This window comes from Rattus norvegicus, chromosome 8 (genome assembly GCF_021556685.1).
Source record: "Rattus norvegicus strain SHRSP/BbbUtx chromosome 8, alternate assembly SHRSP_T2T, whole genome shotgun sequence".
NCBI lineage: Eukaryota > Metazoa > Chordata > Mammalia > Rodentia > Muridae > Rattus > Rattus norvegicus.
Window position 1 is genome coordinate 104,070,527 of NC_141541.1, and position 24,947 is coordinate 104,095,473.

At 38.7% G+C, this 24,947-nt stretch overlaps 1 protein-coding gene across 4 annotated transcripts in view; it reads right to left on the minus strand.

Annotated features, from left to right (window-relative positions):
* Nucleotides 1–24,947, minus strand: part of Trpc1 (transient receptor potential cation channel, subfamily C, member 1) — a 45,055-nt gene that overhangs the window by 8,806 nt on the left and 11,302 nt on the right. For 2 of the 4 annotated variants that reach the window (NM_001413355.1, XM_087563989.1), the window contains 6 exon segments: nt 858–997; nt 3,266–3,602; nt 6,114–6,309; nt 9,941–10,072; nt 17,137–17,339; nt 22,750–22,851. In NM_001413355.1, coding sequence (NP_001400284.1) covers nt 858–997; nt 3,266–3,602; nt 6,114–6,309; nt 9,941–10,072; nt 17,137–17,339; nt 22,750–22,851 — 1,110 coding nt within the window. 4 annotated transcript variants of the gene reach the window in all.

Below are 24,947 nucleotides of genomic sequence, written 5' to 3' on the forward strand. Positions count from 1 at the left end.
TACTTCTTTTTTTTTTTTTGGAGCTGGGGACCGAACCCAGGGCCTTGCGCTTCCTAGGTAAGTGCTCTACCACTGAGCTAAATCCCCAGCCCCTTCGAAAACTACTTCTAGAAGTGAAGAAATCAGTCTGAAAAATCAATGCCATCCAACCTACTATATCTGACCATTTTCATTTCTTCATGGCCAGTTCCGACTTTCGGTAACATCTCACCTCAGTCACTGGTTGCTCCCTTACCAACATGTTGCTTACTTCTGATCAATTAAAGAAACAGATGTTACATAAAGCAAACTGATACAATCACTTTGCTCTTTCTATATAAAATCAGGCACTATTATATCTTAGTTCCTTAAATGTGACACCCCATAGCTAACATAGCCTAGTATATTTCCTGGCTTTGAGAAATCATAAATATTGATTAAAGTAAAGTTATAAGAGATTGAGTAAATGAGCTAAATGAAGAAATAAAACATCTGGTAGGAAGAAAATACCTAGGATCTGGATTTAAATCATCTTTTAAAAGACTATATAGTCTTAGATATGTTATTATGTCTGAGTCATTTTCTTATTGGCAAAATGAGGATAATGACTTCTATTCTGTCTTAAAGAATTGCTGTGAAAATGAAATTAGATACAGTATACTTAACATCAACCATGGTACCCATCATACTGCAGGTAAGCAATAATGAAAAGGTAAACCATTCAAAGGACTGAAAAAGGAGGCAACCAGATTCACATAGATTATTTTAAAATGAAGATATATCAGACATAGATTTGGGTCTATATTAAGTCTGAGTTAGATATATAGTTATCTTAGTTCTTGAAATAAATGTATCTTCCATTGGCAGTAAACAGTCACCTTGTTGTGAGCCACCACTTTGAGGGCAAAAGTTGCCAAGTAAAGGGAATTCATAACAAAGCTGAGCTGGTTACGAGATTCTTCTAAGAAGTCTTCCAACCCTTCATACCACAGCCTCTTAATGTCTGACCAAATCATCCCTAAAATGATAAAAAAAAATAAAGCCAGGTTTATTAATTCAAAAGACAAAGTATTTATAGCTCTTGGGTTAACTATATTCTGATATATTTGGATTCCAAAGGCAGTAGGGGGTTAGTGGAGGGGAACAACAGCCTTTTAGTGAAAATATTTTAAAACTTGCAAGAAAAAAGCTGTATGTTTCATGTGATTTTAAAAAAAGTTCACTTTGACCTCATCCTGATCATCTTTTTCCTGCCAGCAATAAAGCCTGCAGGGCGGTCACCATAATCATCTCAGTTGGTAAAGTGCTTGCCATGCAAGACTGGGGAAGTGAATTCAGATCCCCAGCAGACATAAAAAGCCAGGTGGTAGGAAAGGTATTGGCTCAGGACCCCCAAGACCAAGTTTTCAGCACAAAGGAGATTTATTTGTCCCAGAGGGACAGAGGGAAGGGAATAAAAAACAAAGATGTCAGGAGATAGAGGATGATCAGGAAGGGGAAGGAAACATGGGGATGAGGGTATTTGTCCCCAGGAATCTGGTTGGAGAGGAAACAGACACAGCACATAAGAAAATGCCACTTAATAAAGTTACAAGAAACCCTGTGTTAGGATGTTGATTTTAATTGGGCATGCTAATTAGGTGAGCCAAAAGGGATTTTTGATTGCTGGACTTTAATACATTGATAGCTGGACCTCGGTAGTCAGTCTTAGGAGGAGGAAGTGGCCAAATGGTGGCTAGCTTCAGGAATGTAATCTAATGGTTTTTAGATGGCAGAGGGAATGGAGGAGAAGGGCCAGGCCTGCCAGAGCCATGCTCACCAGGCTTACCACTTGCTGAGCAGAGATCCTTTACCAGGTACATAGTGTACACCAGTAATCCCAGGGCTAGAGAGACAGAGACAGGCAGATCCTGAGAGCCAACCAGTCTATCCACATTGGGGAGATCAAGGTTTTGTAAGAGACCCTGCCTCAAAAAACAAGGTGAAGAGCAACTAAACAACACATGCACCCAATTTTGACTTTTGGCCTCCATGCGTGTATATCATGTACACATACAACATTTACACACACAATTAAAAAAACTTTTAACTTATGAGCCAGGAAGACAGCTCAGTCTATGTTTGCTGTGCAAGCGTGACGATTTGAGTTAGACAGATTCCTAGCACACAAACACTGCCCCACTCCCCCTCTCCCCCCCCCCACACACACAGAGCCAGGTATGGCAGCAAACACTTGTAATACCAACAGCAGACTCGGGAAATCACTAGGACTTGCTGGCCAGTCAGCATGGTCTAATCCCACCCCTCAGTAAGAGATACTGTCTTAAAAAGTAAGGTGGATATCCCTGAGGTATAACATACACGGTTTTTTGCTAATCTCTATATACATGTGCATACTGCTGGGAACAGGAGATTGAAACGTTCCACTCTGCAGAGAAGCTCCTTAAGCAGGAAGGTAAACTACTCAAAATAGCTTCATAAAGTCCCTGAAACTGACCAGATTCACTAGGCCCCTCCCTGCCTGAGTAAACAATAAAAGCTGAGAGTCCCTCTCACACCAAAGGAAACCAAGCTTTCAAAGACACCTCAGACCAGACCAGCTGCCTGGAAGAGTTAAGTTACCAGCTGAGGCACCTGGGAAGGACCCTCTCCAAACTCTTAAGCCCCCTGCAGGCTGTGCTGTGTGCTGTGTGTTCTAGGATCCCAGCTTTGTGAGCTGTACTCATGCTGAGGAGGGCTTCGGTGATACAGCTGTTTTCTGAGTTATTTCTGCTCCCTTAAGTAACCCTCCACCCATATTCCTGAAGGGAAGCCCAATACAACTTACTAGTTCACCGAATTGGACTCTGGTGGTATCCATATTTTGGTCAGCCATGAGATCCCTATCTGTGGGAAGTAGACATGTATGCTGCATCTCCCGGGGAAAAGTTTTGTCACATAATACTCCTTCACTGCATTCACACCCACATATGTGTACCAGCACAAACACGTGCATAAACATAAACACACACACACACACACACACACACACACACACACACACACAGACAGACAGACAGACAGAGGAGAGAGAGAGAATTGTTGACTTTCATATATTTAAGCAAATGAAGTTATAAAATCAGGAACATTAACCTTTGTAAAAGTATTAGATAAATGATCATGAAAATGTTCATGTCTTAGTTGTGCCAAAAGACAAAATTGCAAATTGAACTCCATGCTCATAATGTCATTAAGCAGGGCATATTAAATAACAAAGACAAATCTTCTGAGCTCATTTGATACTTACCAATAATCCACAGTATGAGAAGGTAGTCTATTCTCTCAAGGGCTGGCCCCATTGTATTTTTCTTGTCCTCATTGTAGACAAGTGAGTAGAGATTGAGTAACAGCAAGAATGTGAAATATGAAGCTCCATGAATAATAAACTTCATGAACGGTGTGTGAATGATTCTGCCGAATTGAGATTTGGGAGCTATCAAGTAACACAGTGACAGAACTGGCCAGAAAATGCCAACTGTCAAAACAGTCATTATCTTCTTACAGGTGGGCTTACGGCGGTAACCTGACATCTGTCCGAACCAAACGGTGTTCAGGAACTGCTGGCAATTTGACTGGGAGACAAACTGAAAAGGACATACAGAAACATAAAAAAAATGAGGGAAAAAACTTTAAATAGTACCTACTATTCAAAGTCTTAACAATAGGAGAAAAAGCTTACAGGTTTGGGTTGTTTTGTTTTGTTTTGTTTTGTTTTTTTCTTCTCTTACAACTAAGAGTGAAGAGGCTCAGAGAATAGAATGGAGCCTGATTACACAGATTCAAATCTGACACAGGCTAAATGACCATGAGTAAGTTTTCCACGTCTCCAAGCTTCCCAGTCCTCATTTCTAACATCTGGATAGCAATAGTAGCTCCTCATAAACTTGTGAAGATTCAGTGTCAAATTCTTAGGAGCAGCATGAGCCATTTTAAGTATTAATAGTATTAGCAGCCTAGTGAACTAACCACATTTAAAGACTATCCTGAGCCTTTATTAGCCAGTACAAAGACATCCAATATGTATAAAGGCTGAAAGTTAATGTGCATTCCATAGAGACAGCACTAACTGATCTTTGAGAAAGTGCTGGCTTTAGTTCCTAAGTCCTAAGGAACAGAGATGGCCTGATAGAAAATGGTCCACATATTAGATCTAGACAGACTTTACACAAACACAGAGAACCACTCAAATATCTCAGATACACTAATTCCCCTGCAGTGCTGGAGACTGAAGTTAGGGCCTTGCACATGGTAACGAGTGCTCAGTCCTCTTTTCACCCCTCACTCCAGACAGTCTTGCTAAGCTGACCAGGCTGACCTGGGACTAGAGATCTCCCAGCCTCAGCAGCTAGAACTACAGGCCTGAGCCATTAAAAATATTCTTTTAAAAATTACTTTTATGATTTTGTTGCAAATATGTTTTACTTATATGCATGTACGCACACCATGGAAGTGCAAGGCATTTGCAGAGGTAAGAACAGGGCATCGGGGGCCCCTCGCAAATGAACCACAGGTGTTTGTGAGCCACCACATGAGGGTGAGGAACCGAACTAGGGTCCTGAGCAAAACAAGCCAGTGCTCTAAACCCCTAAGCCACTACACCAGCTCCCTAAAAACACTCTTAAACTTTGTTAATAGTACATTCCATGTGAGAAGGAAAAATTTCAAATAAGAACAAAATTCTAGATCAAGTACAGAAGTTAATTTGTGCAAGTTTACAGTTTCTTAGCTTAAAATTTTAATTGACAGTATTTTTCTAATATATCTTAATCAGATTTCATATTGCCAATCTATAGATAATAATATTATTTAAGTAACCTAAAATAGTGATTTTTAAATTTTTTTTGGTGTCATACACCTTTAATCCCAGCACTCAGGAGGCAGAGGCAGGCAATCTCTGTGTGTTTGAGGCCAGCCTGGTCTACAGAGTGAGTTCTAGGACAGTCAGGGCTACATAGAGAAATCCTTTCTCAAACACACACACACACACACACACACACACACACACACACACACACACACACACACACACAAAAGGAAAAAAGAGAAAGAAAAATTGATTTATTCTGAGTTAGAATTTAATTTGCAGATTAAATAAAAAAAACTAATAAACTGAGCAGCATCCTATCATGGTTATCAAGAATTTTTCTAATATAACTATACTCATTTTTAACATTACGTCACATGTCATTCTTTAATTTTTTTAATTTTATTTTATGTGTACAAACACGTGGTTTACATGTATATGTACCAGTTGTGTGTTTGGTGCCCACAGAGACCAGAATAGGGCACTGGATCCCCTGAAGCTGGAGAACTGTGAGCTGCATGGAGGCTGAGAAATGAACCTGGTCCTCTAGAGAAGCAGCCATCCTCCAGTCCCTTACTTCACTCCTTATTCTTCTGTTTGCATTCCAGTGTTCGGGAGGAATATTAATTTGTCCCACAAGGTGAGATACCTGGGACTTTTCTTCCCAAAGTCCTTTTCAGCAGCAGCCAGAACTCTGGGATGTTACCTTTCCCACAATGTCAAGGAACATTCAACCCTATTACTGTACTCTGCATCCTTAATGTAATGTAATTAGAAATTAAACTGAATAGTATCGAGAAGAACAAGATTTCAGTTGCAAATGCTCTAAGTCCATAGCAGTTTGAGAAATGGTCACAGATTCTCTGATATTGCTGTCACCAAGAGGTGGTGGAGAGGAGGCATCACTGTTCCCATCTGTCCTTCAACTCAGTGACCTATGGTTCCTGTGGCCAGCAGATCTAGTAGAAATGATGCAATGTGACTCTGAAAGGCTTCCTTCAGGGTCTGCTTTCAACTCACCCATCTGATCACTCGGCATGCTGGGGCCACACTATTCACGGTCCTGGCTGATGTTCAGAAACCAGAGCTCTAACCTTACAAACAGGAGCTTTTTGCTTTCAGACACTAGTGTGACCTTTCCTTTAAGATAAATATATATATATATATAATATATATAATATAAATAATAAATAATATATATGAGTTATAAACATTATACTGTTTATATTGTTACAACTTTTATTTGAGAACCAAGGTAAAGAAAATAGATATATCACAGAAAGCTTCATACCTCCTTCTGGTTATATTTGATAGCAAGTTTCAGACGACTTAAATTCATTCTTTCTTCTAGTAGTCCTCGTTTGTCAAGAGGCTCATCACTAGATGTATGGTTTAGGATAACTTCCAGTTCACGAGAATTCCGAGCTTGCGCAAGCAAATCTTTAGCAAACATTTTGCACTGACGGGCTAGCTCTTCATAGTCATTCCTACAAAATACACAGTCTGCTATTAGGGACGCCACTCCCACTGTTCAATGAGATCACATTACTAGAAATGACTTTTTCAGCAGTATTTAAATTCTGACAGGGCTACATAAGCTCTTCTCTACTCCTGCTAACATGGGAGATTGCTAGTGAAGAGTCTCCACAGCTTTGGAGAAACATGCTTCCTGTGCTCATAGTGATGATTTCAGGTGAGCATAGTATACTTTATAAACATTCTGAGAAATGCTTATAAAACTTGCTCAGTTTTTTACTTAACTCACTTCTCATTCTCTGTACAATGCTGTCTTAGGGTTTTACAGCTATGAAGAGACACTGTGACCAAGGCAATTCTTATAAAAAACAAAATTCAACTGGGGCTGCTGGCTTGCAGGTTCAGAAGTTCAATCATTATCATCAAGGTGGGAGCAGGGCAACATCCAGGCAGATATGAGCCTAGAGAAGCTGAGAGTTTTACATCTTCATCCAAAGACAGAAAGAAGACTAGCTTCCAGGCAGCTAGGATGAGGGTCTTAAAGCCCATGCCCACAGTGACACACTTCTTCCAACAAGGCCACACCTCCTCCAACAAGGCCACACCTCTTCCAACAAGGCCACACCTCCTCCAACAAGGCCACTCCTCTAAATAGTACCACTCCTTGGGCCAAGCATATTCAAACCACCACAGATGGCTAAAATATCCCTTGATACTAGTCATGTAAACAATAATAACAATGCTTTTGATATCAGTAGGTAATTTATAATGTTCAATTATATACAAAATATGTATGCTATTCTAATACTAAAAAAGATTTCTGACATATTTAAAGCACTCATTTGAGTGAAATCAAGTTTAAAAAAAAAACACTAACTGCACCTCCTAAGGAACTCTCTTCAGAAGTGCTACTTTCTTTCTTTTTTTCCAATATTTCACCACATATATTTCTTCTTGTGCAGTGTAAGCCGAGAGTGCCATGTAAATGGTCACTGTGGATGTGGCAATTTAGTTACTCTTTACTCTCCGATCAAAGGAAGAAACCAACCAGTATGATCTCACGTCTACTGACTTCTGAAGGTTTACAGCAGTTAAAGTATTTTCCTTCTATGTATGAAGGTTAAAAGTCATTTTTTAATAAAATACAAGAACAACCAATTTTACCATAAGTAAAAGTAAAAACTGGGATTCTTTTTAAATTAGTCCAAAGTAGCATTTAGGGACTTAGTTGTAGGCCGCTGCACTGACACCTCGACAAACCAAAGTGTGGTTGGGTCTGGTTCTGTTTTGCTTTTCTTTTCAGCATCCAATGCTCACAGATTAAGTTCTGGAAATGTTCCAATTGTAAGGCAGGGATCTGTTTGGATTCCACCACAAGATGCTCCTTGGATTGAATGCTGGAGGGTGAGGCACGTTTTGCTGGCCCCATGTTGACTACCTAGTAGTTATCAAGGTCAAAAAATTCGTCATCTTCTCCTTGGTATTCCATTCCCTGGAAATCTCCTCTACTGCATTTTCTAGACTTTACTGCTGTCTTTGAATAACTTATAAAACATATCCTTAACATAATTTGTGAGAAATGAAGTTTTAGTACATAATTCTTTATTAAACATCAATTACATTAAATTTATAACTCAGTTAACCAAAAATAAGTATGTTGCAAATAACTACAAGTCATGCACAGAGGCTGGTCGTTTGAAAATAATTATATTCAGCTCTTCTCTCAGGCAGAAAAAAATATGAGGCCAGGAAGGCATCCACTGCTTACTCTTTCCACAGGGTGACTGTGGTCCAGAAACTGGCTGTATAAAGTTACAACTCAAACCTCAACCTTTTCTTGAGAGGCAAACATTTTCTCATTCTTTACTACCTGAGAACAATTCACTGGGTTTCTTTGACAAATAGAGTATTTATTACATGCCTTCTGGCTTAGGAATATAACTGCAGGGGGAACATGCATCAAAGTGTTATAACAAAGATATCTCATCCTTAAACATTTAAGAAGGCTAGAGCAAATATATAATTTATTAATCTAATCTGTTTAACCTCTAAATAGATCATGAAATGAAAGATGATTGCCTGTATAGTTTAGACAGAGGTATATTAGTGACAAGAGAGTATCTTGCACCCTAATTATAACTTTATGGGTTTTGTCTGCCTCCTCTTTTTGTTTTTGGTTGTTTAAAGACTGGGTCTCTCATTGTGTAGCCCTGGCTGGCCAGGAATCACCAGGTAGACCAGGCTGGCCTTGGAACTCACAATAGTTCTTCTGTCTCCCCCATGCTGGGATTAAAGGTGTGTGTCTTTACCCTTGTCTCCCTTTTGAGACATAGTTTTGCTATGTAGCCCAGGGAGCTGGCTTCTCAATTACACTGGTCCTCTTGCTTCCGCCTCACACATGGTGGGACTGCAGCCATGTGCCACCACACCTTCCTTCAGTTTTAACTTGATGCTGGCATTAGTAAAACCATCTGGCTTTTGCAGACCTTTCTCTGCCTATTAAACACCAGGTTGAAATTAATGAATTTTAAGATAACATTCAAATCTAACTTTATTTGTTCATGACTGTAATACAATCTTAGCAGTTGTTCAAATATATTTTTGGAATGAGTTATGTAGGTTCTAATTTATATAGAAACAAAAATAAGGTTAAATTAAGAAATTCTTTATATTTAAATAAAATGTATTCATAGCCTCATGTCTTAATAAAATTAAGTTTTTAACTATGTCTTGTGAATTCATCAAAGTATACAGATGTTCTGGTGGTTTGAATATGCGTGGCCTTATTAGTAGGTGTGAACTTGTTGGAGGAAATGTGTCACTGTGGGAGTGGACTTAAGACTCTCCCCCTAGCTGCCTAGAAGTCAATCTTCTTCTAATGGCATTCAGATCAAGATGTAGAACTCTCAGCTCCACCCCCCCTCCCCGACCCCATGCCATGCCTGCCTGGATGCTTCCATGCTCCCACCTTGATGATAATGGGCAGAACCTCTGAACCTGTAAGCCAGCCCCGATTAAATGTTGTCCTTTATGAGTTGTCTTGGTCATGGTGTCTCTTCACAGCAGTAAAACCCTAAGTAAGACAGATGTCATATTGAGGTTTTTAAATGTAATGTACTTAAAGAATAGCAGTTCTAAACTTTAAAACTTACATGTAGGTTTTTCATAAGTCTCTGGACTCAGAACTTTCCAGAGCACATCATATATATATATATATATATATATATATATATATATATATATATATATATATGCTTGTATGAAGGCTAGTGAAAACTGTGAGTCTCTGATCCTGCTCCAGTAAGTGTTAACCTTCCAGATGGAGCAGAGCCACATCAGATGGAGCCTCACTGTGAAAGGAAAGCATTTATTCAGGCACAGTCCCTGTTGGCACTTTATAAACAAGAGCTGGCAAGAAGGCTCTACAGACACTCTGCCATGAGGATAATCTCCAGGGCTGCCTGGGGACTCAGTGGTCAAAGAGCAAGGACAGGGGAGGACTGGGCTAAGCAGCACCAAGATGTGTTCTTTAAACAGGGAAAGGAAATTCCAAGTGGCAACAACATTAGTCAGTTTATGAACAGATTGAGGCAGAAGAGTCCACAACAAAAGACATAACATACAACATCCATTCTTCCCCACCTGAATTCCACCTCCACAAGGCTGAGTTCCTTTAAGTCAGCACTAAGTTCAAACGCTCTCAGAATTGGATCCTCCTCTGTTAACATTATTAGAGCTGGACTGGCCAGACATCTATAGATATCAAGACGAAACCTGTGATAAAATTTAATTACACAATGTAAAAGAAAAATAAACCCTTGTTTGTTTTAATCTGCAGTCTATAAACTTATAAAGTATAAAATATTTAAGTTTAACTATACATATGCTTATTTCAAGATATTTCTGTAAGAAGAAACACTTAAAACTTAAATATTTGGAGAACATACATTGGAAAATGTTGTCCACAGCTTTAAGTTACTGTCTCTCTTCAAACATTCAAAATTTGACTGCCTTGGTATATACATGCCTGTAGTTTCATCTCTCAGGCAGCTGACACAGGATTGAGTTTGAAGGTTACAAAGCAGGTTTCAGGCCAATCTGGGATGCATGGCAAGAACAACTCCATATGGCTGGAGGGGTCATAGGCCAGAGAGGAACGACTACTATTTACTGTACTACTTCTGTTGTTCGCAAACCAATAGAACTTCTAAGCTCTTGTCTACATCCTCATATGGGTGTATTACTCATACCTCATTAGAGAAGCTTCTTTTTGTAAAAGGTTGAAACTCTTTGAGAAACCCACAACTAGTCAAAATGCAGAACCAGGAGCTTTTGGATATATAACCCCACCTTATACAACTACAAGGCAACCCTTACACCTCAAATATGGGGGGAACACAGAAAGGGTAGGCAGAGAGACTATAAGAGTCGGTGGCCCAGACCCCTTCCTACAGACTATCCTCTAGGTATGACAGTGAAAAATGCACCCATGAAATCTCAGTATGCCTGAACAAGACTGACACAATGACACCACCAGTGGATATGTCAATGTACAGAGGGGAAATCCCATATGGTCCCAGCCCTAGATAAAAAGCTGCAGGTAGCCAGTGCCTGCTGAGACCTGCTGAGACCTGCTGAGACCTGCTGAGACCTGTTGAGACCTGCTGAGAGAAGAATTTCCTCCAGGGATAGCTCCTGCATAGGATGTTCAATCCTGAATGGGCAGCCCTGGACACATGCATACAAGCAGCATTAAATGGACTCAGGAGAGAGAGAGAGAGAGAGAGAGAGAGAGAGAGAGAGAGAGAGAGAGAGAGAGAGAGAGAGAGAGAGAGAGAGAGAGAATAATAATTAAGAGATCATGTATTTAGGAGGAAGAGTACAGCAAGAGGCAGAAGGAAGAGGTGAGAATTGTGCAGATAACATGCTCAGGTAAAAAGTTCTCAAAAAGTAAAAATTAAGAAAGAATGACAAAACCCCATAATTTAGTTGTATTTATGACTTTTTGTTTCTCTTCAAATAAATGTTTACTGCTAAATTCATTTGTCAGCTGCCTAACTATATTAAGACTATAGAGTGCCCTGCCTCAAAGAAACAAAAATTCACTGATTATTCTTTTACATCTGAACATCTGAATTGTAGGAGAAATAGTCTATTTATAATTCCTCTCACATAACATTTCTGTTTGGAAAATGTGAACACACATACTTTAATGGTCTAATTTAAAACCAATATTTCTCCTTTCTTAATTTTATTTTTATTTATAGTTCATACTATCAAATTAAGTTAATTGAAATGATACCTACTTTGTGGTCTTTTATTTTTTAAAAAAGAAAAATGATGGGGCTAGAGAGATGGATCAGCAGTTAAGAGCACTGACTGCTCTTCCAGAGGTCCTGAGTTCAATTCCCAGCAACCACATGGTGGCTCACAACCATCTGTAATGGGATATGATGCCCTCTTCTGGTGTGTCTGAAGAGAGTGACAGGGTACTCACTTATATAAGATAAATAAAATCTTTAAAAAAAGAAAAATGATACAAAAGTCCTTTTATAACAGAAAGTAAATTTCTATTCCTGAACCTACATAAATTTAAAGGGAATGTACTAGCAAATACTTAATATGATATGGATTTAATGCTTGCTAAGTTTTCCTCTCCCAGACCTTAAACTTCTTTAGCATCCTAGATATTTTCAACGTATGTCTCATTATGTCAGGTTACAATTTTGAAAGATTTTTCAACTAGTTATGAGTAAAATTACTCAGCTATATAGAATTCTTAACAACTGAGTGAATGAATCCCTTTATTCTCTGTAATTTAATAAATATTCCAATTTCAATAACAAAATAGGAAATAAACAAAAATTCATCAAAATTCTTTACTTATAAACATTTAAATATAATTTCTAGATCACAAATTTGGGAGATTTAATACACATATTTGTTTTGCATAAAAATTTAATGCACACTTGTCATTTTAGAGTAGACAACCAGGAACCTGAAATGCCACAGTCCTCTGTGTGGTCACCGTATTTCAATGCGTCTCACTCTTTACTACAGCTGGTTTTCCATGTGATGGCTGTTCATGGACCTCCATCAATGAACACTTAAGTTGCTCCTAATTTGTTCCTACTATAAAAATGAAACAACAAATAGTCTTTAATTCTTACATTCTATCTACAGTTCAAACTGTTGGGCAAAAACAGCATACATGTCATATACTCTCAGTTTTATTGAAAGCAATAAAATAAAAAAGTGAATTTCCTGCATGCCTCTGTTATATTCACTGGACAGGCTCTGTCATCCTAAATGTGGCCAACTTAACAGGGAGCGGAACTGCAGGTATTCCGACCTGTATTTCTTCAGAAGCTCACCTGTCCTTTCAAGCTTTAGTTACACTTCTGTAAACTGCCTGCTCTTTACCCCATGTTTTCTGTTGCTTATTCTATAGTCAAGAGTGATTCAGATATCTTTTTCAGTTGGTTGTTTAACTTTTTATTTTCTTTGTAATGGATTTTTTTCTAGATAAAATTCTAAATTTATTGACACATTCCTCATTTAATCTATAGCTTTAATGTGTTACTTAGAAGCAAAATTAGTCTGCATTCATGAATACACAGGAGGCTGGGGCAAGAGAATAGCTTGAACTCAAAGCTAGCTTGCGTAATGTATTAAGACACCATATTAAAAAAAGAAAGAAAGAAAAACTACATTCAATTGTCTGTATAGCTTTTTTGCCCCATTACCCGGATTGGCCATGAGTTCACAATCTTTCTGCCCCAACCTTTCAAGTAGCTCAGATTATGGGCAGGTATCACCATATCTGCTTTATCTGCATCTAAGTATCCCTGTAGAGGCAATTGCCTGCACTATAACTACCCAAATATGCATAGATAACTATCTCTACACTGATTGACTTTATCAGACCATCCATGAACACAAGCAAGGCTGCACTGAAGCAGCACACATGCAGTAGGCATGTGATGCCAGAAACAGCCCACACTCACTCTGTGATCTTAGATTAATTTTCAGTCATGTTGACAAGTTTCATGAGCCTCCCATTGAGTTTAAGAAGCTATGGCTGAGATCTGCCTCAGTCCTTCCTACTCCCTGTTCAACAAAGAGCTGTAGTGAGGAATATTGAATGGCTGAGAAGCACCTAAAGAAATGTTCAACATCCTTAGTCATAAGGGAAATGCAAATCAAAACAACCCTAAGATTCCACCTCATACCAGTCAGAATGGCTAAGGTCAAAAACTCCGGCGACAGCAGATGCTGGCGAGGATGTGGAGAAAGAGGAACACTCCTCCATTGTTGGTGGGGTTGCAGACTGGTACAACCATTCTGGAAATCAGTCTGGAGGTTCCTCAGAAAATTGGACATTGAACTACCTGAGGACCCAGCTACACCTCTCCTGGGCATATACCCAAAAGATGCCCCAACATATAACAAAGACACATGCTCCACTATGTTCATAGCAGCCTTATGTATAATAGCCAGAAGCTGGAAAGAACCCAGATGCCCTTCAACAGAGGAATGGATACAGAAAATGTGGTACATCTACACAATGGAATATTACTCAGCTATCAAAAACAACGACTTTATGAAATTCATAGGCAAATGGATGGAACTGGAAAATATCATCCTGAGTGAGCTAACCCAATCACAGAAAAACACACATGGTATGCACTCACTGATAAGTGGATATTAGCCCAAATGCTCGAATTACCCTAGATGCACTGAACACATGAAACTCAAGAAGGATGACCAAAATGCAAATGCTTCACTCCTTCTTTAAAAGGGGAACAAGAATACCCTTGGCAGGGGATAGGGAGGCAAAGATTAAAACAGAGACAGAAGGAACACCCATTTAGAGCCTGCCCCACATGTGGCCCATACATGTACAGCCACCCAATTAGACAAGATGGATGAAGCTAAGAAGTGCAGGCCGACAGGAACCGGATGTAGATCGCTCCTGAGAGACACAGCCAGAATACAGCAAATACATAGGCGAATGCCAGCAGCAAACCACTGAACTGAGAATGGGACCCCCGTTGAAGGAATCAGAGAAAGGACACAAAGAGCTAAAGGGACTTGACACTCCATATGAACAACAATGCCAACAACCAGAGCTTCCAGGGACTAAGCCACTACCCAAAGACTATACATGGACTGACCCTGGACTCTGACCTCATAGGTAGCAATGAATAGCCTAGTAAGAGCACTAGTAGAAGGGGAAACCTTTGGTCCTGCCAAGGCTGGACCCCCAGTCAACAGGATTCTTGGGGGGGAGGGCAGTAATGGGGGGAGGATGGGGAGGGGAACAGCCATATAGAAGGGGAAGGGGAGGAGTTAGGGGGATGTTGGCCTGGAAACCGGGAAAGGGAATACCAGTTGAAATGTAAATAAGAAATACCCAATTTAATAAAGATGGGGAAAAAAAAATAAAGAGCTGTAATTTTATCAGGTTTAAGCTAGTAAACCTATAACTCTGGACCAGAGAACCAAACACTGGCCTGGACAAAATGACCAAAGGAATACTGGCTTCTCAAGAGTGAGACAGCAGAGGACCAACCAGGAATGTCTGGAAATGAGAAAGCCACATATGTAATAACCTGTCTACAAATGCTTAGCTTATTAGATGATTACACACTTGTGGTAACATGTAAGTCTGGAAAAAGAAAAGACCTAAAGAGTATTAACAAGTTCTTAATGCAGGGTCATGTGTGAGAGCCACAAGCAACCAAACCATGCATTTAGACAATATTTGCCAAATGGTCCTAACATGGATACAGAAATTAGGCTCTGTTGTTTGTATGCACTGGGAGAGTTGCTAATAGCATGGTGTCTTGTTTTAAATGGTTAAATTCTCTGAAGTCAAAATGATCAATGATAACTTTATAAATATCCTAAGATCAGAATTTTATATTTTAAAAGGGTAAAACTTGGTTTGTTATTTTATACCTTATTAGAAATGAATTCTATTTTTCATTCCCTTAGAATTAAGGTAGCAGTTAATAGTTAAAAAAAATGGAATCCTTTGTATAAATGTACATAAAACAACACATTTAAAAATAATTCACAGATCAAGAGAATTTGTAGACAAGCCATACATTAAGAGAAAACATAGTATCCCTCCTTAAATCTGAAACTATCAAGAGCAGCAAACATTAACCTGATGGTCCTCAGCTTGTAATACTCAACCTCCAACTATGTTTAACTACTTTACAAAAGTATGAAAGAACCATATTCTGAATAAAAACGGAGTATCACATTTTTGGTAATTAATATTTATTACCTAAACATTTCTTTTTTTTAAAAGATTTATTTATTTCATGTATGTGAATACACTGTCGCTCTCTTCAGACACGCCAGAAGAGGGTTATCAGGTCCCATTACAGATGGTTGTGAGCCACCATGTGGTTGCTGGGAATTGAACTCAGGACCTCTGGAAGAGCAGTCAGAACTCTTAACCACTGAGCCATCTCTCCAGCCCTTACCTAAACATTTCTAAAAGTATCACTGCATTTTTAACATTTCTATTTTATAGATAAGAAAATGACCAAAGATGTTTTTAAACGACGTGTCTCATTACAATGAAAACATCTTTGGATACCATGTATAATAATAACTAAGGCATGGTGATTTTTTAAATACCCTCTGCTGGCCTCAAATTTATGATCCTCCTTCTGCCTTACCATTCTAGGAAATGAGGTTACAGATGGCTGAGATGCAGCTGGTTGTTTAACTACCATGTCTAAGGCTGCCTATATCTCTCAATGCTGCTACAGTGAGTATCTAAACCATATACAAGACCCCGAAAAGGCTTACACTGGAAAGCTGACTTCGCAACCTACTTACAACCACACTTGTAATAAAACTGCCCATGAAGTGATCTTGTTCAACCTAAAGAAGGCAGGTCCTTTCTTGATGTCAACATTTCAACTGGGGAAATGGAAAGAGATGATAAATAGAAAAGATGTAATATAAATATGGTCAAGGAAAGAAAATACGAGGCAAGAAGAGTGCAAATATTTAGTGAGAGGTTTTGTGGGCTGGAAAAATGGCTCAGTAGTTAAGAGCTCTCATTCCTCTGCAAAAGACCTAGGTTCAGTTTCCAGAACACATATTGTGGCAAAAAACAACATGACCTGTGAAGCTTGGGTCTTGGAACCGTGAGGAAGCATGGAAAGGGAATGAAAAGGAACAGACTACACTCACACAGGCACAAACACAGTGAAGCTGGGATCAGGCTGGGTTTTGCTATCTCTGGAACATCTCACACATTTAATATGTACAACATAAGGGAGGGACTAGCCACCCCCAGTAGGAGATCTCTGTAGGCAGCTGTCTCAGATCTCTCTCAGGCTACAAACACCTGGGAGGAGAAATCTGCAGTTGATAGTCTTTACACCTTCGTCGATTAAGCTGTGTTCTACCAGGACTCGTGGTACACACCTACAATCCAAGGACTCAAGAAAAGACAGAAGGATCACAGCTTTAAGATCAGCTTGAAGCCCTCAAGGTGAGTTCCAGGCTAGCCAGTGTGTAACGTATATAGCAAGACGCTACCTCCAAAAGCTAATAATGGCCATCATCGTGACGGCAGTAATGATGACCACATACCAGTAGTTTGTTGTTCTGTATAAGGTGCCAAGTGGTGCCCTTCCACTCTTGCTAATTTACCTCATGAACAAAAGAGCTAGAATCTGGCTTTCCTAAGTCACCCAAGCATACTTCTTAAAGTTGCACTGAAAGAACATTTCCCCCAAGTAAGTACCATTGACAAGTGCTCTGATACATTACTCTTCTATTTACCAAAACCTTAATTTCCTCACCTGGAATGTCTGAGGCTGTCCTTTTTGTTTTTCGCAGAACACAGCGTGCATTCACAGCCAACAGCATGGGGCTTGGGCAAAGCCACGTCCTGCTTCAGAAGCATTGTGAGGATCTCATAGTTGTTACGATGAGCAGCTAAAATAACTGGTGCAACATCCATCGTTGTTGAGTATTCCGGATTCTGAATTCGTTCCATAAGTTTCTGAAAAATATTCATATAAATGCCCAAAGGTTATTTATTATGACTTCAAAAACATATTTATCTAAAGGATGGAATAAAAGCAATATCAAATAAAGAACATAAGACTTATTTTAAGAATACATTTTACTTAGACCCATTATTTTAAAACTTTAACATTTCAATTCTAATTAACAGATGTTATATAATAAATGTGATCTTCAATAGGCAACATTCCTAACACTACAGTTCCATTGTACTAATATAGAAGCAAGAGCATCTAGAAAGATACTTTCAGAAAAGTATTAATACTTTTAAAAATTAATAGACACATGAATGATAGGGAAAGAACAAGAATTTTAGGAAAAGAATAAAATGGAAAAATGGTAAGAACAGCCACAGTATAAATGCATGAGAAAACTAAACTCTCCAACTGTGTGGCCTGCCTTGTCCTACAGGTAGCAATGAAGCCACTTCTTCATGCAGTCCAATCCTTGCCTAGTCTGCAGCCCGTCACAAATGAGCAAGGCCACTACCATCACAGTTAACACTTAGCGAGAGAGAACTGGAGCTGTCAGTCATTCATCTGCCTGAGTAATGCCCACCATGAACTGCAAAGCTGAGTGTAATTAGTAACTGTGAAGAAACTGAGGCCCAGAGAAGGGAATGTGGGGGAAGCACAGTCAGCCAGGAGCTGACTCCATCAAGGTCTGTGTGACTCGGGACCCTGAGCTCCTCCCACTGATTGGGACCTTAGGCCAATGATTGTATGAAATGAAGAGAAAACACTACAAGTTTAAGTGTGGGGATTAACGACGAGGCTGGCCATCTTATGACTACTGCATATCCTTTCCAATGCTCCTCACTTTTTTGCAGAGGTTTCCTTGAGAGCTGTTTGATTCCAGGGTAAGCTCATCAAGTTCACACTTTGGTAACTTATTAACATTGTAAAAGTAGTGTATACTCATTTTAAAATATCTGAAAAATACAGAAAAGCAGAAAGAAGAATAAAAATGCCCATATTCCTTCTACTCAAATAACATTTTATAGTACAGTATTTCCTTCTAGTCCTTTCTTTACTTCATCCCTTTTGAAAGACTCATTCTGCATATCTCCTAGTGGGCTAAGCACCAGTGATAAAAATAACAGTTCTTGATAAAAGTAATAGTTCTTAATATTTCAGACATCAAAAGAATAATCTCATTGCCTGAGAGCCCAGGATCTTCAAGGGACAAAACCACGCACAGGATTTTACATGCAATTTAAGGAAGCTCAAAATCTGTGTTCAAGACATTCTGCGATGTAAATGATATTATAGCAAATATTGCTGTAAAAATAGCTTGTTACAGATTTAGGACTACCTCATTAGCATAGCCCCTCCCCTAGAAGCAGAAGTATAGGTTAAAAGGCCAGGAAAATTTTGAAGTTCTTGATAATGTCAAAATATTTTCAATAGTTTATATTATTGATAATATAGGGATGTATCCATTCCATAATAAAGTTTGACTCACAGCAATGGCATGGTCATCCTTAATATGGGTGAAAAAGAATGACATTTTAATTCACTTTCTTTTAAATACTGGTTTGTTAATGTACTTCTCAATTATCTATTGGAGATTTCATATTCATGAATTTATGCAACAGTTATATAAAAGCCTAAAGTAGGTTTCATTTTCTCAAATGGTCAAAAAGAAAATTATATTTACTCCCAGGCTTAAAGTCGTAACTGAAAAGTGACCCTTCTGTTTACTATGAAGCATTCATAACTAGAACACCACTACTAGACATGTGTAAGATTAAAGTTTATAATTTCATTGCTTCTATCATGACCTACATATTTTCAAATAACCTGTACTTTAAAGTGAATAGTGAAGAGACAATTCAACAAGCCAAGGCTGCAAAATGAATTCACTTAAATAGTAAAATAAAAATATGCTAAAACATTTGATTGCATTTGTCTAGAAACAATAAAGCTGTTAAAAGGTGAATTTATAGCCATTGTAGGTATTCAGATAAAGACTGAGTAACCTTTACTTGTTAGAAGCAGAGCAGAAATGTCTTCACTGACAAGCTGGGCCTGCCAAGGCTTTCCATGCTGATCCAGTGCAAGGGGAATGACAGAATACTTGCCACTGTTGTAGTGGCACATGGCCCTCCACCTCGCTCTGAAGAAAGGGAATGTGCTCAACGGCTAAAAGGCGGGGCAGGCATATAAAAATATAACAGTACTGCAGGATAGATGGTGGAGATAACAGTACTGCAGGATAGATGGTGGAGATAACAGTACTGCAGGATACATGGTGGAGACAACAGTACTGCAGGATAGATGGTGGAGATAACAGTACTGCAGGATAGATGGTGGAGATAACAGTACTGCAGGATAGATGGTGGAGATAACAGTACTGCAGGATACATGGTGGATATAACAGTACTGCAGGATACATGGTGGAGATAACAGTACTGCAGGATACATGGTGGAGATAACAGTATTGCAGGATAGATGGTGGAGACAACAGTACTGCAGGATAGATGGTGGAGATAACAGTACTGCAGGATAGATGGTGGAGACAACAGTACTGCAGGATAGATGGTGGAGATAACAGTACTGCAGGATAGATGGTGGAGACAACAGTACTGCAGGATAGATGGTGGAGATAACAGTACTGCAGGATAGATGGTGGAGATAACAGTATTGCAGGATACATGGTGGAGATAACAGTACTGCAGGATACATGGTGGAGATAACAGTACTGCAGGATACATGGTGGAGATAACAGTACTGCAGGATACATGGTGGAGATAACAGTACTGCAGGATAGATGGTGGAGATAACAGTACTGCAGGATAGATGGTGGAGATAACAGTACTGCAGGATACATGGTGGAGACAACAGTACTGCAGGATAGATGGTGGAGATAACAGTACTGCAGGATAGATGGTGGAGACAACAGTACTGCAGGATACATGGTGGAGATAACAGTACTGCAGGATACATGGTGGAGATAACAGTACTGCAGGATACATGGTGGAGATAACAGTACTGCAGGATACATGGTGGAGATAACAGTACTGCAGGATAGATGGTGGAGATAACAGTACTGCAGGATAGATGGTGGATATAACAGTACTGCAGGATACATGGTGGAGATAACAGTACTGCAGGATACATGGTGGAGATAACAGTACTGCAGGATACATGGTGGAGATAACAGTACTGCAGGATACATGGTGGAGACAACAGTACTGCAGGATAGATGGTGGAGATAACAGTACTGCAGGATAGATGGTGGAGACAACAGTACTGCAGGATACATGGTGGAGATAACAGTACTGCAGGATACATGGTGGAGATAACAGTACTGCAGGATACATGGTGGAGATAACAGTACTGCAGGATACATGGTGGAGATAACAGTATTGCAGGATAGATGGTGGAGACAACAGTACTGCAGGATAGATGGTGGAGATAACAGTACTGCAGGATAGATGGTGGAGATAACAGTACTGCAGGATACATGGTGGAGATAACAGTACTGCAGGATACATGGTGGAGACAACAGTACTGCAGGATAGATGGTGGAGATAACAGTACTGCAGGATAGATGGTGGATATAACAGTACTGCAGGATACATGGTGGAGATAACAGTACTGCAGGATACATGGTGGAGATAACAGTACTGCAGGATACATGGTGGAGATAACAGTACTGCAGGATAGATGGTGGAGACAACAGTACTGCAGGATAGATGGTGGAGATAACAGTACTGCAGGATACATGGTGGAGACAACAGTACTGCAGGATAGATGGTGGACATAACAGTACTGCAGGATAGATGGTGGAGACAACAGTACTGCAGGATACATGGTGGATATAACAGTACTGCAGGATAGATGGTGGAAATTGAGTGGGATTCTGTTATCTTTGGTCCTTCAGGGAAAGGATCTCTTCTCAGCCCTCTTTATTCAATTCTTGTGGTTTCTCACCACCATCTGAAGGGGTATTGTAGGAAAGTCACACTATGTTGCTGTTAAACTAGTTTTTAAAGTTAAGTGTGTGTGTGTGTATCTAAAGACTGAAACCTGGAGCTTGTGCATGATAGACAAACATACACTATTTACGACATCGGGCCCCCAAACCATAGGCCTTTGTAGTAGTCTAAATGAATATAAAATTTGTTTGGTTCTCTAAATATGTGTTATTCTGAAATCAATCAGCTGATAATCTAGCAGTTATTAAAACTGATTGTTTTGCTATACCCTCAACAAATGATAAATGTTAAAAATTCTTAAATTCAATGTACAAAATTATCTGATTTATAATTATCATTAACATTTCAATGACTACATTTCTACTGAAAAACCAATAAAATATAAAAGAAAAATCCTTAATTAGTTCAATCAATAAAAAATGACTGCTATAAAGTAACATTTGCTTAATTTTCCCTCTCTTTCCGTGTGTATTTTTAAGAAATTTTAGAAGATTTATTTATTTTATGTGGAAGAATGCTTCATCTGCACATGTCTAGGTACCATGTCCATGTAGTATCCAGGGCCAGATGAGGGTGGGGATCCCCTAGAACTGGAGCTGTAGATGGTTGTGAGGTACTGTGTGGATCCGGCTGGGAACTGAACACAGGGCTGCAATAACAGCAAGTGCTCTGAGGCACGGGGCCAGCTCTCAGCCTCCTTCCAAGTGTACTTTCACCTCCAGTGTTACATCCATATACATAGATATTTCACAATCCTCATCTAACTTAATAATTCTTATTTCTAAAACTCAGTTTTAAAATATTATCTTTATCTGGGTGTGGTGGTTCATACCTCTAATTCCAACACTTGAATGGTAGGGGCAGGAGGCTATCCTTGGTTATACAAGGAGATCGGGCGGTCTGGGATACATTAAACCTTCCCTCAAAAATATTTTTAGGTGATTTAAATTACTTCCTTGTATTCCACAGTTTATACATGTGATGGTTTATAATTTCTGCTTGACTTTCAGAGTGCTTGTTTTCTTTTCCTCTCCCTCCTATACTAGGAATGTAATCAAGGGCAGGCTAGGCAAGCGCTCTACCACTGAGCTAAATCCCCAACCCTTCCTTCCATTTTTTTATGGTTTCATCACTTATATTTCCTAAATCTACCTAGAAACAAATCTGTATTTTCAGCATCACCTGAACAATATACCAAATTAAAAATACTGCTTTGCAGTACTTTTGACAAAATATGTAAATATTAACTAATTTTTTTAAGTTTCCAGAAAGTTAGATTAATTATTATTGTCTCTACTTACTTCAAAGTAATATTTTACAAAGTGAAAATATCAATATTTTTAAAAACAAAATAAGCTGAGAAGGAGGGAGAAAAGATGGCAATGGGGCAGGAGATCCACTTTGGTTTAAAAATCCAAATGAATAAATATTTAAGAGTACTGACTACAATAGTTGGTCGTGATGATCGTTTTGGCCGATGGTTAAGTAGTATATCAACAGCTCCCACTACTTCAGAGTCGATTGCCACCAAAAGTGCATCTGCGGACTTTAAAAAAATAAAAGTTAAAAATGTGAACTACTTTTACTACTTCATGGTTATTTTAAAAGTCTTCAAACTGTATTATATACAGTAATATTGGGGCTTTTTAATGTATATTGTACAAGTAGTACATTTGCTTGCCAAAGTCAGTAGTACTTCTATGTACTACAACACCAACACTTCTATTCTGGTTTCAATGCACAACCTGGTAAAATAATGACTATTTCATAGAAGGGACTCCATATGGAAGTGCTGATCCATGCAATGTCCAAAGCTAAAAAAACAAAACAAAACAAAACAAAAAACCCTTCAAGGTATTTTCTCTTGAACCATGAACCAGAATAATTTTAAGGTTCCAATTTATTAAAGAAACGACCATGACCTATTAAGTAAAGGACTATGTTGGATGTAACATCAGTGCAATTCTGACAAGAGGGGAGGGTGGAAAAATACACAAAAGGAGAATCCTTCTATTCTCACCTGCAAAACATACACAGTGATAGACAGTTTGACACTGGTGCCAGCACTCTTGTTAAATACAAATCACAAAGAATCCAGTTACCAAAGCTGGCAGAGGTAGGAAAGAGTTTACAGTTCCAGTCCCCACCTGCTGTGCAGATGTACTTCTAACCAGAGACGTAGTGAACAGACTCAGGACACAGGGATCTGCACTGCTCAATAACAAAGCCTATGTGGCACTGGCAACCATGACACCAAGTTTTGGTTTCTTTGATTTTTTTTTTAAACAACATAATAGCAGAATGAAAATGAAATAATGAATGATGATTTAATCTAAGAAAATGCTATGTCTGTTTTCAATCTGTACAATGTTAACTGATAGAACCTTTACTATTTTTATATCAGTCAATATTCTTGTTCCCAGGAATGAAACTATGGCAGATCTGTAGTATTCTTTACAGATCCATAGAATACTCTCCTTAATTAAATGTAAAAATAAGACTAAAAATGGCAGGCTTTCGTGGGATGTTGGAAATAGAATTGAACAATCCAAAGAAAGGGCTGGAGCTCTCATTAAACTCTTAGGAATCACCTATGCTTCCCTATAGGAAAAGCTTCCTCCATAGATGGGAAATTTAACAACTTGAAACTTTAGAGTTTGTTAGAGATGGCCCTAAAAAGTGCGAGCACCCCGCCTTTCAGCTTCATAATGCTTCTCTTCAATCAGTTGAAGCAAACAAACTTTTAAAAACAAGAACCTAGTATCCATTACAGATATTTTATTTACATTGTAATTTTAACCAATAACACTAACAACAATAATGCCACTGCTCTCAAACACCAGATAACTTCAATAATCTGAAATATGGCCATGAATTTATTTACAACTTAAAACAACAACAAGAACAACACCTTTAAAAAACAATAAAACAGAACAACCCAAGTCACAGAGTAACACGTGGGCATTAACTGCCAGAAGAGACAGGCCTAAGCACATCAACTTGGCTTTCCCAAGTATTCCTCAGATCTTTACTGATTAATAAACAGCTAGAGGGCTGGAGAGATGGCTCAGTGGTTAAGAGCACTGACTGCTCTTCCAGAGGTTCTGAGTTCAATTCCCAGCAACCACATGGTGGCTCACAACCATCTGTAATAAGATCTGGTGTGTCTGAAGACAGCTACGGTGTACATATTATACATAATAAATAAATAATCTTTTAAAAAATAGACAGCTAAAATAAAATCAACATAAAATGAGGAAAAGAGAATAAAACTAAAAGTTGATCCTGAAAAGAATAAAATACCAGTATAACAAAATCTGTCAAAACACAGCAGTCTGCAGACTTTAATGCAAGGACAAATTGTTAATAATTTTGGACTTTGTGAAACAAAGTAAAATTATTATAGTCTCAAAAACTCCAATTAATGAAGGTAATGTTAAATTATATCTAGACACACTATTCAGTAAAGGGTAAAGATGTATGTTAACATCCAGTGCTTAAAAGGATAAGCTTCAGCTATAAAAAGTATCTGTATTAAAAATTGTGTCATTAAAAAGTGGCCATTGGCTCATTCTATACAAAAGTATGATATTTAATAAATAAATGTTAGTTCTAAAGGAAAATATTTTAATTTTTAAGAAG